Source organism: Carcharodon carcharias, chromosome 13 (assembly GCF_017639515.1).
Source record: "Carcharodon carcharias isolate sCarCar2 chromosome 13, sCarCar2.pri, whole genome shotgun sequence".
NCBI lineage: Eukaryota > Metazoa > Chordata > Chondrichthyes > Lamniformes > Lamnidae > Carcharodon > Carcharodon carcharias.
The window spans coordinates 115,794,226-115,810,114 of NC_054479.1; the positions used below are offsets into that span (position 1 = coordinate 115,794,226).

At 40.4% G+C, this 15,889-nt stretch overlaps 1 protein-coding gene across 1 annotated transcript in view; it reads left to right on the forward strand.

Annotated features, from left to right (window-relative positions):
- Positions 1-15,889, forward strand: part of LOC121285595 (voltage-dependent calcium channel subunit alpha-2/delta-1) — a 711,948-nt gene that overhangs the window by 674,481 nt on the left and 21,578 nt on the right. The window contains exons 29-35 of the mRNA XM_041202183.1: positions 3,596-3,663; positions 4,667-4,705; positions 5,501-5,572; positions 8,000-8,152; positions 11,586-11,638; positions 12,735-12,790; positions 14,270-14,399. Coding sequence (XP_041058117.1) covers positions 3,596-3,663; positions 4,667-4,705; positions 5,501-5,572; positions 8,000-8,152; positions 11,586-11,638; positions 12,735-12,790; positions 14,270-14,399 — 571 coding nt within the window. The remainder of the gene's footprint in view (positions 1-3,595; positions 3,664-4,666; positions 4,706-5,500; positions 5,573-7,999; positions 8,153-11,585; positions 11,639-12,734; positions 12,791-14,269; positions 14,400-15,889) is intronic.

The following is a 15,889-nucleotide window of genomic DNA, read 5'->3' on the forward strand; positions in this document are numbered from 1 at the left end:
GATGGGCATTAGCTGTGGGTATTCATGTGAGCCCCTATGAATAGACATGCCCTAAAACTGAGATTGTTGGATGAGGGAGTGTATGCTTGTAAGGTATAACTGTAAGTAAATTTAAAAGGCTGGATTTCACGTTCCCGTGCCAGAGTATTTGAAGGTGGAGTGGGGGTGGGGAGGTGGCCTGCCTGCTGCCTTCCCACCCACTCCCAATCTGTCTCCCATTTTACCAGAGGTGCAGAGGCCTTGAAGCCTTTAAGTAGCCAATTAATGGCTAACTAAGTGCTATTTTATCAGCGGCTAGGAGAAGCCCACAACAAGCAGCTGGCCGAACAGCTTTCAATGGGTGGGCTGGTATCAGGCAAGGAGGATACACCCTTTGGGAGCCTCCTGTGCCCATCAGAGGCATATACCCCCTTAACCCTCCCCCTTCCCACCCCTCCTTGCTGGGCCTTGCCAGTTGATACCCCGGACATATCTTCAGTTCAGCCTCCATAACCTCCTCTTCTTTGGGGACTGGCTGCATTCCCAGCAATGGCCACCACTTGAACCTGACACTGCTGGGACTACAGAGCTGTGGGCCAATTAGATTGACCAGCAGCTCTCAAAGGTAGAGCTTCCTCCCCAGATTGGGTTGGACCCCAAATTTCGCCCTGCGAGTAAAATGGCCATTGGGCAGCCAGCTTTTTCGTGGGCAGTCTCCCAACTGACTTTTTATTTGGGATGGGGAACATAGTGCCCTCGTAAAACTTGACCTAAAGTGTGTAAAGATTGGCTCCAGTTTTATCCTTCACCACTGGCTTTCTGGATTAGAACAAACCCAACTAAGTAAAGCAGCAAAAACTAAAATAAAGGCCTTCCATTTGTAGAACGATCAACCATAGTATTAAACCATTAAAAGGGGAATTCTGAAGTGTTGTGTCCTTCCTGTGTCAACACTTAGCCTTTTGCAGTGTAAACTCACCATGCTGGCAACAGTAAATTACCTTTCTGCATCAAAACACATAGCTCACTCTTCCCTACTCTAGTGTGGTCTAGTGAAGCCTAAGCTGAATCTAATTGTGACAGATTCAGTTGGGGAAATTGTCAGCATGTTGAAATTATTATTTTGCTTTTAAGTGATGGTGACATGGGAGCAATTTGACATTGAGATAAATTGGGTCTGCATGTTTTCTTAAGCAAATGCATTAAATGGTGCTGCAGCAGTAGCAGATTTCCAGGTGCTAATGGTTTTATTGTCCAGTGTAAAAAAATGGACACAGGAATCTGCTCTTGTATGGTTCAGGAGCGCTAAGGAAGCTGTGCTATGCCTCAACAGATTCAAGATTAATGTGAAATGCATAATCAACCAACTGGAATTCTGTGCATGATTGAGTGGAAAGTGGTTTTGGAAAATTAAATTGGAGGAAGTGGTAGGTAATTTGATTCATTGGAATTCCTTCCAATGGAGGAAATGAGAGTTATTCTGGAACACTGGAAATCTGTACACTGGATTTGAAAGGGGAAGGAGATTGGTATACTTGAATTCTGAAGAATGATTTTGGAATTTGGACTAGAATCAGGAGTGTGTTTATCTGGAGTTCCCAGGGCCATTGATTGAAAGTTAACCATTAATAACAATACTAGCATTTAATTAAAGTGAGAGCTGATCTTTTCTTTATAGTGCCAGAATAATTAATGAACCATAAATGGCATGATGTCTACAGCTGCTGTCACAAACTTTTAATTCATTTCCTTAATGTCTGCTCATTAAGCTGTGCTCGTGGCATTAGTACATACTATAGATACATTCAAATGGGTGGACAACATCCAAATGAAGGCCTCAGCAGAGTGTTCATCTGGCTGTATAGTGCAGACACAATTAGGAAAAGTAGGAACGAATGCAATGGTCTTCCCCTTTCTCCTAGAACCATCAGCTAATGTATTGAACTATTCAGGAGAATTGTAGTGAATTAAGGATTGTGGATTGTGACCACATGCCACATGACAAATAGTGACATTTATTGTATTTGATCATATTCTTTTCCTGAGATAGCAAATCATCTTGCAGTACATTTCCATGTGTAGTGGCAGGAGTTCCTTATCTTATGGCCATTTTCTATAAGCTTGGAGAGTTAGTGCCGTTTGATTGTTCTACATGTTGCTGTTTGTGGGATCTGGCTGTGTGCAAAGGAGCTGCCATGTTGCTTACAAAGCAAGACTCACTCCACCTCAAAGTAAATCTATGAGTTGCTGTATCAAAGTAAATTGTTTTCTTTCGTGGTAATCATCACAGCCAAGCTGAACATTGTATTCGGTAACCATCCTTATGGGAAATATCCAGCAGAATGCTACTGGATAATGATGAGGAATAGAAACCCTGGCTGCCTCCTCCCTCCAGGCTAAAGGATATTTAAATTACAGTGCCCCCACCGTCATAGCAACTGAACCAGTGCAGTAGAGGCTTACAGTAGAACCCAACACCATCCCCAGCATTTAGAACAGACAACTAATGGAGATGAGGCAGCATGATTTTTTTTCAAAAACAGTTCGAACTGTTCCCCAGTTAGAACAGCTTTGGAAAGCAATTTTCCACTTTGAACCTGTTGTGTATTTTGTTAGTCATGACACATCTATCTGCTCAATCCTATTTTCCTGCCTTCTCTTCATTTTCCCAAATTGCCATAATAAATAAGTGTCCCAGTCAATATTTATCCCTCAAACACCATCAATAAAACAGATTGTGTGGTCATTTATTTTATTGCTGCAATAAATTGGCCTCCCCGTTTCTATAGTTGGTCTAAAGATTTATATATGAACATTTATCCCACCATATTATAGTCAAATACTGCTCTCAAGCCTTAAGAAATAATCGTTATTAAAACAGCAACCTCTGCTAGTGACCTTTTATTCCCCCCCCCCAACAATCTATGACCTACACATTTGTGTATATGTTTCTGCTATACCATTAGAAGGGACTTATAATTTTTTAAACCAACTTAATGATGTCACTTGAACCTGAGTTAAATAGAAAAGAAAATTAAGCTTGCAAATTATGCAGTGTTGTCAAGCTGATTTTATTCAAGAGCTAAAACCTATCATTATCTGACAGTGTGTTTGCAGAGGAGTCTGAATGCATATTGCAAACTTCTTTTGTCCTTGAGCAAATGAAACAATTTTCATGCAGATTGGTATCCAGCTCAGTGATGGCCTCTCCAAAACCACAAGGATCAGTTAATTCCAGCTTTATTGTGAGCTGCTAATTTCTGTGTTAACTTCAGAAAATCAACCCAAGGTAAAAATAAAACAACACCGATCACATCCTTGTGCTTGTGGATTCACACTGGTGATACATGATTCAATAAATTTCCAATCCCAGCCAGTTAGGCTCACAAGAAAAGAAGAACATGGAAAGCACTGTTTTCACGTAACTTTGAATAGATAGTAACAGGATGATGTTGACAGAGATTGATGGTCTTGTGCCTTGTGTGAAGAATGATGTATAGCATAATGGAGAGTGCGGAAAAAAATAAACGAAGTAGAAAGAGAAGGAAAAGAAAACACAATTCCAGCTGCCTCCCCTCTATTGACACTGATTGTTATGTTTCTGATTGGATTGCAGTTGTTGGAATAAAGCTTGATGTAAATGCCTGGATGGAGAACTTTACCAAAGTAGCAAGTAAGAGCAAGGTAAGAGCAAACACCTTCCCAAAGCATATTGACTCCCAAAGGTAGTTTATCGGTTGTGGGCATATTTGCCTAAATTTTAAAGTTCTTCGGAAACAATGACCTTTATTAAAATCAAATATATTTTGGACAATATATTGACATAGCCATACTTATCAACTGACATGTCATACTCTTGGCTTCAGTTCCAATATCACCCTACCATTTTCCAAGTCATATTTAATCTACAAAATTCCTGGGGCTCAAGAGGGTTGAATGATTCATTTCCTCCCAGTGAAGTTGGAATGTTAGGTTACACTGGAATTTCATATAAATGTAACTTGGCATTTAAATTCTAATGGGAGGTATGTTCTGCCTATGCAAGGGGCAAGTCTTGAGGAGTCTCCTAGGAAATTCCACATTTATGCACTTAAAAGGCCTCAGCAGAACTTGCTTCAGCTGTTGTGAGTCTTTTTGGGACCGTCTGACAGCTCCTAACCTTCTCTAGAATAAGGGTGGATCACCTTTGCATTAGGGACTCAGACAGAGTCTCTGGTTTGGGGTAAGGGTGAGCAGGGAATTTGCTCCATTGCATATGCACTGATCGGATGATTCCCTAGAGATATTAGGGCCTTACTTTATCTGTGGTCTTATAATCAAGATAAAAAATTTTTCTAACTGACTCAAGCTGCCACACTTAACACATTCTGCTTTCCCCTTTCTCCAAAAAACCTGTTCATTCACTCTCCCTTTACCAAATGCACTGTTTTGTTTTTCACTCTCCCTGTCACCCCCTTCAACAAGAAAAGCCCTGCCATTACCCCCTACTCCCTCAACTCTCAACCCAATCCCACCACTGATGTGCCTGTCTCTGTCCACTTACATTCAAACCATGTTCAATCCTCCTTGTATCAACCCCAAAACATCCAAATACTAATCAACAGTGGTTAGCAGGTATGTTTTAAGCAGCTTAAGTTTAAATTGCAAAGCATTTTCTTAAGTATTAATCGCATGTTTTTTGTTGTAGTGTTATGGAGGGATCTGTGACTGCACAAAGAATAGCAAGGTAAGACTGAGCTCACCTTTATCCTGTGTTGTTGGGTCAGAAGACAAATTTGCTATTACTTTGTTGATATAAGACTTCTCCAGTGGAGGAGCTGTGCCAATTAGACAGCTTTGAGTAAGTCCTGAATCCACTCTGGTTTGATTGGAAAACCAAAAAATGGAGGCTAGTTAGCATCATGCGACTGAATAAGTTTTGTGAACTCCATTCAAAAGGAGCACTGAGAGTTGACCTAGAAGTCAATGTGTCCGATTTGTAGAACCCATTTTCTGATTAACTTTAATGACTTGAAAATTGTGAGCACCATGAACTGAATGCACTGAGCCTCATGCACGATTCTCATAGAGTTCACCTGGCAAATATGCATATTAATATTCCTGTCACCATGTCAGAAAATGTTTCAATATGTGCATTTTGAATATGAAATCATAACTTGTAAATTGTATTTGGCTTTTTTAGCACATGATCTTGGGCAAGCATAAATTTGTAATATAATTTGTTGATCAATCATAATTATAAAAGAGAAAAAAGATTCTCATTTGGATTAAATTTTTTACTGGATAAGTTACACGCTCGAGGTTAGTCATTTGTGCATCTCAAGCTAGTGAATGCAAGTCCACAGCACAAGTTTCTTGCAAATGACTGATTAAAATTGTTATGCAGTAACTGGGAGGACTGTGAGTGACAAATGGAAATTAGCCTTTAAAAAAAACTGTACCTGAGCCTAGAAATTTGCATAAATGCATGTTTATGCAGTTCGGATTATATTAATCACTCTTGCTGGTGTTTTCTCTGCAGCACTTTGACTGTGTCATATTGGATGATGGTGGGTTCCTACTTATGTCAAACCAGGATGAATATATTGGAAAGGTAAATTCTATCATGCTGTTTGGCCTTGTTCAATTTTAATCCTTTGAATTATTACATGGCCTGCATCATGTAAATGGTGATGATCAAGTTTTTCTTCAACACAAGAAGACTGTTTGCAGGAATGTTTTCTGTAGCAATAATACTGATGTTGTTCAGAACAAGTCTTGGAAGGCAAGGTTAGGTGGCGCATTGTCCTTTCACCTCTAGGGAACTGAGTTTGAATTCATCCCTGATCATTGACCGCAGTACAAAACTGTTCCTTGTTCAACACCAATCAGCACTTAGTTAGAAACAGCAATATAATAAGAGGTAACAGACATGGTTCGTGTGGAGCATAAATATGCCTCTCTTGGTATGGTGGAGGGTGCTCTTCTGAGACTCATACAAAAGATAGGAATCATTACATCAATCCAATGCAATAGCTATGAAAGTAGTGCTGAATGCTGTTAATAACAGCAGCTTCTATTTATATAATACCTTTAACATAGTAAACTGACCCAGGTTGCTTCACAAAAAATGTTATCGAACAGATTTTGACCTCGTGCCACTGAGAAAATAGGGCAAATGACTAAAAACTTGTTCAAGAGGTATAAGTGCTAGGAGTGTCCTAAAGGAGGGGAGAGAGGTACAGCAGTTTAGGGAGGGAACTCCAAAGCTTAGGGTCTTAGTACCTGAAGTCAAGACCACCAATGGCAGAATGATTAAAACAGTGATGCCCAAGAGGCCAGAATTGGATGAACTCAGATATTATAGAGGGTTATAGGGCTGGACGAGATAGGGAGGGGCAAGCCATGGAACAATTTGAAAATTTAGCTGAGAATTTTAAGATTGAGGATTTGCTTAATCGTAGGTCAGCAAGCATGTTGGTGATAGGGGAATGGAGTGTGAATTAAGACAGGAGCAGCAAAGTTTGGATGACCTCAAAATTACAGAGGATAAAATTTGGGAGGTCTACCAGGAATGCATTAGAATAGACAATTCTAGAGTTGACAAAGGCATGGCTGAGAGTTTCAGCAACAGATTCTCTGAGGCAGAGTTGGGTGATGTTACAAAGGAAGAAATACGTGGTCTTAGTGCTGGTGTGGATATGTGCCAGAAGCTCAGCTTGGGGTCAGATATGATACCAAGGTTGAAAACAATTTGGTTTCGCCTCAGCCAGCTGCCATAGAGAGGGATGAAGTCAGTGGCTAGGGAACAGTTTTTGGAGTGGGTTGGGGGAGTTGCGGCAATGGTTTGCTGGGTGTAGTACCTAGCGGGAACTATAGCTGAAGGTCAATTTTTTTTAGAGGACCAGGAAGAATATTCATGTTCTTCCTGGCCCAACAAAAATTCATCAAAAGAGATCTGACTGTCACATTTTCTGGGCAGCCCAGACCAATCCCTTTAAGGATTATTGATTTGACCACTCTATATCAGCTCCATTTTGGACGTTCAAATTTTTATTGGGGTCCCATAGTCGGATTTTGACTCCCTGCCTAGTGGAGACAAGGTGGTTGGACTGTTAAAATTGGTCAGGTTACTTACTCACTCACAAGCTGCCAGGATTCCACTGTCCAGAATTTTAATCCACAGTCTGGCAAAGGCAACAGGGATATCTACTCACAGTCAGCTGTGTCCTTCTTTACATGTGCATTTTGGGTCCCAATTACATTATTTTCACTGAAGCATAAGTGGGGAAGGCAGCAAAGCTTTTGGCCAGGTGAAGGCCAGACAGCACTTTCTGTGAGGGTGAAGAGACCAGAGTGGTCTTCTGGAACTCACAAGTCAATCTCAGACCCCCTTTTCATGTACAAGATTCTCACATACAAGAGTCCCACATGATGCACTCAGAGCCTGAAACTGCTGCCTATGTTATGTAGCAGGTGACCCCTGAGCTGTATGATTATCAGCTGCATCACGTTGACATCCTGCCTGTAACGTAAAATAGCCCAGGCCTCATTTCAGCAACAGCAGATGAGTTTCAATCTCACCTTGTTCTCCACCTGGCCAAAGCTCCCCAGTTAAACTCACTGTGTTGGTTTGATTAATTAACCCTCTGAAGGACTTGCTTCAAGGCAGGATTGGTCAATGGGGCTATAAGTGCAGCCATTGTTATTTTGCAGGCCAACACTGGAGCCAAAGTGTGTTATTTATCTTGTTGCAGAGTTTCCTTGGAAGCCATTTCAAAGAAGTATCTTGTAATATTTATGACATCTTTTGTTAACATGTATGTATCAATTACATTGGCCATTTGTGCACAATAACAGGCATCTGACCTGTACATCAGGAATTTCTTTAAAGTTTCTCACCATCAATTGCCAGAACTTTGGAAACTCCATTTGCACAGTTTATCCAGGAGAACCCCTGAGGAAATTCCCAGCGGTAGGCTTCAAAATCTGGTGTGAGTAGTACGTCAAACCGTTTTGTCAATTCCAATTGCTGTTTCAGATTGGCAAGTTCTTCGGTGAGATTGACCCAAGTCTGATGAGACGCCTTCTAAACACATCGCTCTACGCCTTTAACAAATCCTATGATTTTCAATCTGTGTGTGATCCAGAAACGGAGACAAAAGCAGCAGCGGGACTTCGCTCAGTCTACGTTGTAAGTGAATTAAAGTTGTTGATTCCAATAATAATGTAGCCTCAGTTGTAAGACATTGCCTGCCCATGGAAGAGATTTAATTTCTCTGAAGGCATAGCCTACATGTTTTACTTAGTTCATGAAATAACCTTCCAAGGAGATTATTCGCAAATTTGCATTTCATTTAAGAAGTTCAATATAGTTTATTGACATTGTAATGAAAGATATTTGAAGACGACAGACTTCCACACTATGGGCAGAATTTTCAGGTTGGCGAATGGACGCGGGGCCCGCTCACCAACATGTAAAATGATGCCCAGTGATGTCAGGCGGGCGTCCCAATGTCACCGCGCGTCATTTAGATTTTCAGTTCCGTGGGCGCATAGTCGAACTGTCAAAGGCCTATTAAGGCCTGTTAAAAACTAATTGAAATAATGAAATGAGCTGCCCACAGGCGGGAGGAGGTTTCATGAAGTGTTTAAAAATTCATAACTTTTAAAAAACAATTCATTGATACTGTCACGTGATGGGACATGTTTAAAAAGTTTTTAGTTTCTTTACTTAGATGATTAAAGCTTAAACAAATCTTTTGCGCTCCTTCATGCGCATGCGCGATAAAGCACAGGCCCCAACTCAGGGAACCTTCCCCCGCCTGCACAGGGATTGTTCAGCGATTCCAGGCACGCGTCACGCTGGGTGGGCCTTAATTGGTCCGCCCATGTAAAATGGCTCCATGGCCCTGATCGGGGGCGCCAATCGGATTCGGGCTCACCACCACCCCTTCATAAACCGCCCACCCCACCTCCGATGTAGGGAATTTTCTGCCACATATGTCACTCAACACAGTATGCAGCATCAAAATATAACTGCAGACCTCTGTACAGTGCAGTGCTAGCTTCTGCAGGCCTTTACCAAGCCCCATCAGTCCCAGCTCCTACATTCACATGTTCTGACACCAGAGCTGAATTCCGGAAATGAGATGAGCGTGACTGCCCTTGCCATCAAAGCAGCATTCACCTGAGTGTGGAACCAAGGAGACCTCATTAAACTGAAATGAAGGCAGAATTGGTGAGGAGGGTACTCTCCAGTGGCTAGATTCAGACCTGTGACGAAGGAAGATTGTTGTGGTTATAGGAGGTCAATTGCTTAAGTTCCAAGACATTACTGCACAATTCACAAAAACGTAAGAAATAGGAGCAAGAGTCAGCCCAGCTTTGCCATTCAACAAGATTGAGGTTAATCTTCTACTTCTGCTATTTGCACACCCCTTGATCCATAGTGCCTAAAGATCGATCGATACCTGATTTGAGTATACTGAACGACTGAGTATCCACAGCCCTCTGGGCAGAGAATTCCAAGGACCCACAACCCTATTAGAGAAGAAATGTCTCCTCATCCCAGCACTGAATTATTACCCCTTATCCTGGCACTGCCCCCTTAGCTGTAGACGTCACTGTCAGGGGAATATCTTCCTAGCCTCTACCTTGTCAATCTCTTACGCATTTTTTAATATTTAATTGAAATCGCCTCTCTTTCTTCTAAACCCCAGGGAATATGGGCCTAGTCTGCTCAATCACTCCTCACAGGACAATCCCCTCATCCCAGAATGCATCTAATGAACCTTCATTGTACTCTGTCTAGGGCAGCTATATCCTTCTTTAGGTAAGGAGACCAATTGTACACAGTACTCCAGCTGTGGTCTCACCAAGGCCCTACATAATTGCAGTAAGATTTCTTTACTCCTAGACTGCAATCCATTTGTAATGGAGGTTAACATACCATTTGTTTTCCCAATTGCTTGTTGTACCTGCCCGCAACCTTTCAGTGATTTGCATACAAGGGCTTCAGGTCCTTCTAAATACCTACATTTTCCAGTGTCAAACCATTTAGAAATATTCTAATATTCTTGTTTTTCCTACCAAAGTGGACTACTTCACATTTCCCCCCTATTATATTCCATGAGCAATGTTCCCACTTAACCTGTCTATATTCCTTTGCAGACTCTTTACGTCCTCCTGACAACTTACTTTCCCACCTAACTTTGTTTTATCAGCAAACTTGGACATATTGCATTCACATAAGTCAATGATATAAATTGTACATGGCAGAAACCAAGCATTGACCTTTGTGGTCCTCCACTAGTTGCAGTCTGCCAACCCAAAAGTTACCCGTTTATTCTTACTCTCTGTTTTCTGTCCATTAAGCAATCCTCAATCCATGTTAATATATTACCAGCAATTCCATTAGCCCTAATTTTGTGTAATAATATTTTGTGTTGCACCTTAACAAATGCTGTTAAATATTCTACTAGCTGCAATTTCAAAAACTCAATAAACAGATTTTTTAAAGATGATTCTTCTTTCAGAAATCTGTCTTGTCTATGCCTGATCATAACATGATTTTCTAAGTGTCCAGTTGCCAGATTCAAACATTTTCCCTACTACTGATGCCAAGCTATCAGGCCTATTTTCTCTTTCTCTCCTTTCCTGAATAGTGGGTTTTAAGGTTGGTACCTTCCAATTCTTGGGCACCATAACAGAATCTAGGGAAATCTGGAAGTTTCCACAGGGAAGTGTCCATAATAGATCCTATAGCCATCTTCAGCCACTTCACGATGGACCTTCCCTCCATCATAAGGTCAGAAGTGGAGCTGTTCCAAACTATTGCCAAGTGTTCAGCTCCACTTGCAGTTCGTCAGATAAAATAGTCAGCTTGATCAGCACTCCCAGTGTCAATAAAAGGCGCCTCAGCCCCACGCCCCCAATGTGGAGGTGATTGGAGAGGGGGAACCATGTCTGAATAAACAGATGTTCAGCCATAGCTAAAGAGATATGTTATTTTCATTCTAGTCTCATTTGTGTGATTGCAGTGTCATATGAGTGATGTCATAATGCTTTTTAATGAACTTAAAAAGCTAATAGAAGTTGCTTCAATCTCTGGGAGTAAATATACTTCAAGATTTTTTTTTAAGTGTGAACACTACAGATTGAATAGGATTGCAAGCCCTGAACAGCAAAGTACTGCAAAACACAAAGAGGCTAAAAGCAAAAGGAGCATTGTCACCCTGCTAAACATTATACTCATTTACCCAGAATCATGATCTGATGAAAGAGCAAAGATCCAAAATATTAACTCTGTTCCTCTCTCCATAGATACTGACTGATCTGCTGAATATTCCCAGCAACCTTTTGTTTTTATTAACCCAGAATCATAGTTACCCATTAAAATATGTCACTAATGTTATTTGAAAAGTGTGTTCACAGCCAGCTCTTCACCACCCTCCCCACTCCATTTCAGAAATCTTGCACTATCTTGATTAACTGTTGCAAATTTGATTGATGTATTCCCACATGATCTTATATTAATATGAAACATTTAAAATCATAGTTAGATTCTGCTTATTGAATACAGTAAGTTCCTGAGTTAATAATGCTTTTTCTTAAATCATTTTTAGCCCAGCATAGTCGATATTTTGAATATAGGTTGGTGGGCATCAAGTGCAGCATGGTAAGTGAAAATAGTTTACTTATTTTTACATTATCATACTTAAGTAATCGAACAAGTGACAAAAATACACCAGTTTTGAAGGCAACAGGGAATAGAGCACATGGATCAGCAGCCATTAGACTGGATTAAATATGTAAGGCTTTAAACTTGGGTCAGCAGTTTGACAACAGAATAAATTCCGGAAGATATTTAGGTGTAACTTTACCCAACTTTCATCTTGTGTTTAGAGCATTTAATTTTGTGTTAAAGTTGTGCTTTGACTTTCTTTTAGCACCTGTATCCTCTACCTGCACGTTCTTGGGAGAGCAACAGCTGGAGGTCCAACTACTTGCCTGATGTTAATTTTGAGAATGCTCCATTGTCCCAACCTGGGAAGCAGTGATTCATCAGAAAGGCTTAATTCCTGTTTGAATTTGTCACTTTTCTGTTTGTATTTTTTTATCACGTTGCTTGGTTCACCTTTTCAAATTTGGCATGACCAATGCTTTGGAAAGGCTTGTACCTTCAGCATCTAGGGGAGGCAGGTCATTGGAATCAGGACAGGCAGGTGGGGAGAGTCATTGTATGAAAGTTCTAGCTCTGAGGCAGTTTTGATATACAGCTCCCCACATTGATATTCCTGCTTAATTAAAGACAAGATCAACAGGTACCAGCTTTGTATAAAATTCGAAACCATCTTTTTCAGAAATATTAGTAAAAAATGTCACGGTAACTGAAATAAGTGGCACACATTAGTTTGCTCACAGGAGTAAGTAATAGGAATAACTTATTTCACAATGGAATATACATTCAATTAGATATAACTGTTGAAAGAAAAATAAATGGTTTAATAGAGATGCCATTAATAATTTTTTCAAATGTCATTTGTTTTAACTATTTTTACTTCGGATCTGCTAAATATTTCATTGTTTGTTAAGTTTTGTATTCAAGGCTAGATATTCATCTTCATGGCCTGGCCAGGAATCTCATGCCCTTTCCAAGCCTGAGCTGCCCTGTAAGGACATGTGATCTGCCCAGATAGTGAAAGGGAAAATCTATCCTGTAGCTCTTGTCCTCACTGTTCAAGCATTTACTTTTTATCTCTATTGATATCCAGGTCCATACTGCAGCAGCTGTTTGTCAGCTTTACCATCCCACACTTTCTTGAAGCAGGTACATCAAGATTTGTTTGGTGGAAATTTTTGTTTCTGGCATGCCTTTGTGTATATTCTATTGTAAGTGAAAACCGTCAGAGGTGAATTGAATTACAGTGCATTCCCACAATGGTCATGATTTTCCATGTTGTCAGAATCCTGGCGTATTTTGATCAGACTACAGGTGAGGCCTACCCACCCTGACCAGGATTAAGGTTTTTTGAAATTCTATGGATGAGCCTCTGATGGCTAGACATGGGAGGCCTCAGGCCTACTGTTTTATAAGTGTAGCCAGCAATAATTGTGCTGGCTAGGGAAATTTGGCACAATCTGTTCAAAGTATAACAGGGAGAGTTTCATTGAAAAACACCATCCGAGTCATGCAGGTAGTGTCCCACAGTGCTGCCTGTTCCAGTGAATCTATGTAAATCGGTCTAGCAGCACTAGAAGCAGTGCTATGGGAATAAATTCCCTGCTCTAAATCTATTCATTCGATCACCCTGTTATTGACTGTACATGCCAGTATAATCCTTTAATTTTTGAATCTTCACATTGCTGTGGCAACATTGGACACCTGGAATTCCTTGGTGTTTCTCAGGCCTGGCATCACTGAGTTGGAAGTATTGGGAAATCTGTTGAACATGATGGATTCCCCTCATTTATTTGCTATTACAGTAGGCCCACCTGTATTTAGCTGGAAAATTTCAGTCTTGACAATGGACAGCAGGAAGCTGGTGGACCAGTTCTCCAAAAGATTTAACAACCTCTGCCTGTTGGAATGATTCTGGAGAACTGGATAGCTCCAATGGAAAATGCTAGCCCATAACTGTAGCAGCTGTGATAAGCAGTTTTAGCTTCGCACTGCCATTAAACTGGTGCAGTTTAGATTGATGTGTCGATGCTGGAGACTCGAAAGCGAAAAGCTATGGGGTCCCTGTGTTCCAAGCTAAAGGTACTGACTTACAAAACATACAACTCCTAGAGACACTTGAATCTTTGCTGTGAACCTATAGTCACTGCGTGTGCCAGCGATTTATCCCAGGGATCAATACCTCACTTCAAATAAAAAGTACTTCCTAGCATCTAACCTTCATCTATGTTTTTGTAATTTCTGCTTACCCCCTGCTCCTCCCTAATCTTGTAAATAGGGTTAACTCCAAGAGCTGATCTACTCAAACTGAGTCTCACCATTTCCTTATTTTAAAGACCTCAATCATATTTTCTTGAAGCCTATGTTTTTCCACAGTAACAAGCTCTGTCCTAATAACCCTGGCCTTTAAAGTATTAGTCTAGTGGCCCTTCTCTGAACCTTATCAAGGACCTCTGTTACTTAAATCTAAGATGTTAACACTTACACATATGAGGTACTCTTGCAAATGCAACAATCTTTATCTGACAGTACTATTTATATTATACTAACTGCAAACATGATAAACCATCCTTATAAAAAATAATATTTCAGCTCAGCATTCATTCATCTTTCATTTTTTGTTTGCAGTTGGTGCAGACTCTGAGGATTTCTCTGAACCTTTATCAAAGTCCAGCTGTATCACTGAACAGACTCAGTATTACTTTTATGATAATGAGTCCTCCTTCTATGGCCTTGTGGATTGTGGTAACTGTTCAAGGTAGGATTGCAGCAAAATGCTAGCGCTATTGGAATCTCTGTGTTGTGGCTTGGATCAATGCTTTTCAGACAAATGAACAAAGCTGGGCAGTTAACTTCCAGCTGCATTCTCCATGGCAATACCTCCACCAATCAGTATCCACTAGCCAAACAATTACCAGTCTCTTCTTATACGGTATAAATTGTTGTTCTCCCATTTATGTTGGTAATTTCTTGCGAGCTATCCTGATGAGTGCAAGATGGAAAGCTTTGATAACATTTTTTCAACTTTTCATACAGTTCCATGTTTGAAAATACTAACGCATTTCCAAAAGCCTGCAGTCTACACTTTCAATAAGTGTCGCTGAAAGAAATCTACCCAAAAGAAAGATTTCATCAAAAACAGAACTTGCACTGGTACTGACACTGACAGAGCACATTTCACAGCCTCAGGACACCCCAAGGGGCTTAATAGCCAATACATTACTTTGAAGTGTAGCTATTATTGTAATATATGAAGCACAGCAACCAATTTGCACACAACCAGGTCCCATTGACCTTACCCATCCTAATAACACATATTTTGCCTTTCCAGCCATTTTGTCTGATTGCACCTCTATAAAATACTTCGGGACAGTTTTCTACTCTAAAGGTAGAACATAAAGCAAGTTCTTATTGCCGTCGCAAAGTATTTATGGTCACAATGCACAGAAATCTTTAGCATAGAAAGATAATAGATAAAAATAAGGGAAGAGGAATAAAGCAGCAGCATACATTTATGTAACAGCTGCCACACATAAAGCTGAAACTCATAAAGGTGCTTTGACAACAATAATAAGCATTCATCAGTAAGGAGGGAAAGTGACTCAGACATGTTGAAAGAGATAGGGTTGAATAAGTTTTTGAAGGTGTGGAGAGAAGATGCAGACTTCTTTTGAGGAGAATTCCTGAGTTTGGAGACTCTGCCGTCAAGGAAGAACTAGATGGAGGGTATTTGTGGATTTTATTATGATCCACTTAGGGACCAGTAACCTTTGTTGTAAAGTAGATGAAATTTGAAATCCCAGGTATTTGCTAACACAATAGAGCCATGAATTCCATGGTTTTCAACAATCAGAAGAAATTTTATTGTACAAGTATTAACAAAGCAAACAGTCAATACTATCTTTCTTATACTCTAACATCCAGAATTAACATGAGGTAAGTATTAGCTAACAAGCAAACTGTGGTTGAACACACCATAAACTGCATGTTAAATGACAGATGCAACCAAGCCAGGTCCCCCGAATTTCTCAGCAACCCACCCAGACATCAGTAACCATTGTGAGTCACAAAAATCCCTGAGAATCTTCTTTTCCTCACAAGGAATTTCAGCTCCTCTCCTTCCAGATGTGGGTATACGTAGATATGGGTTGCAGTGTATTCAGTCACATGATTAGACTTTCTTCCTGAGCTGTATGACTTTCTGAAAAGATCCACAGGTCAATGAAAATGGCGGTTTCAGGTTCTCAA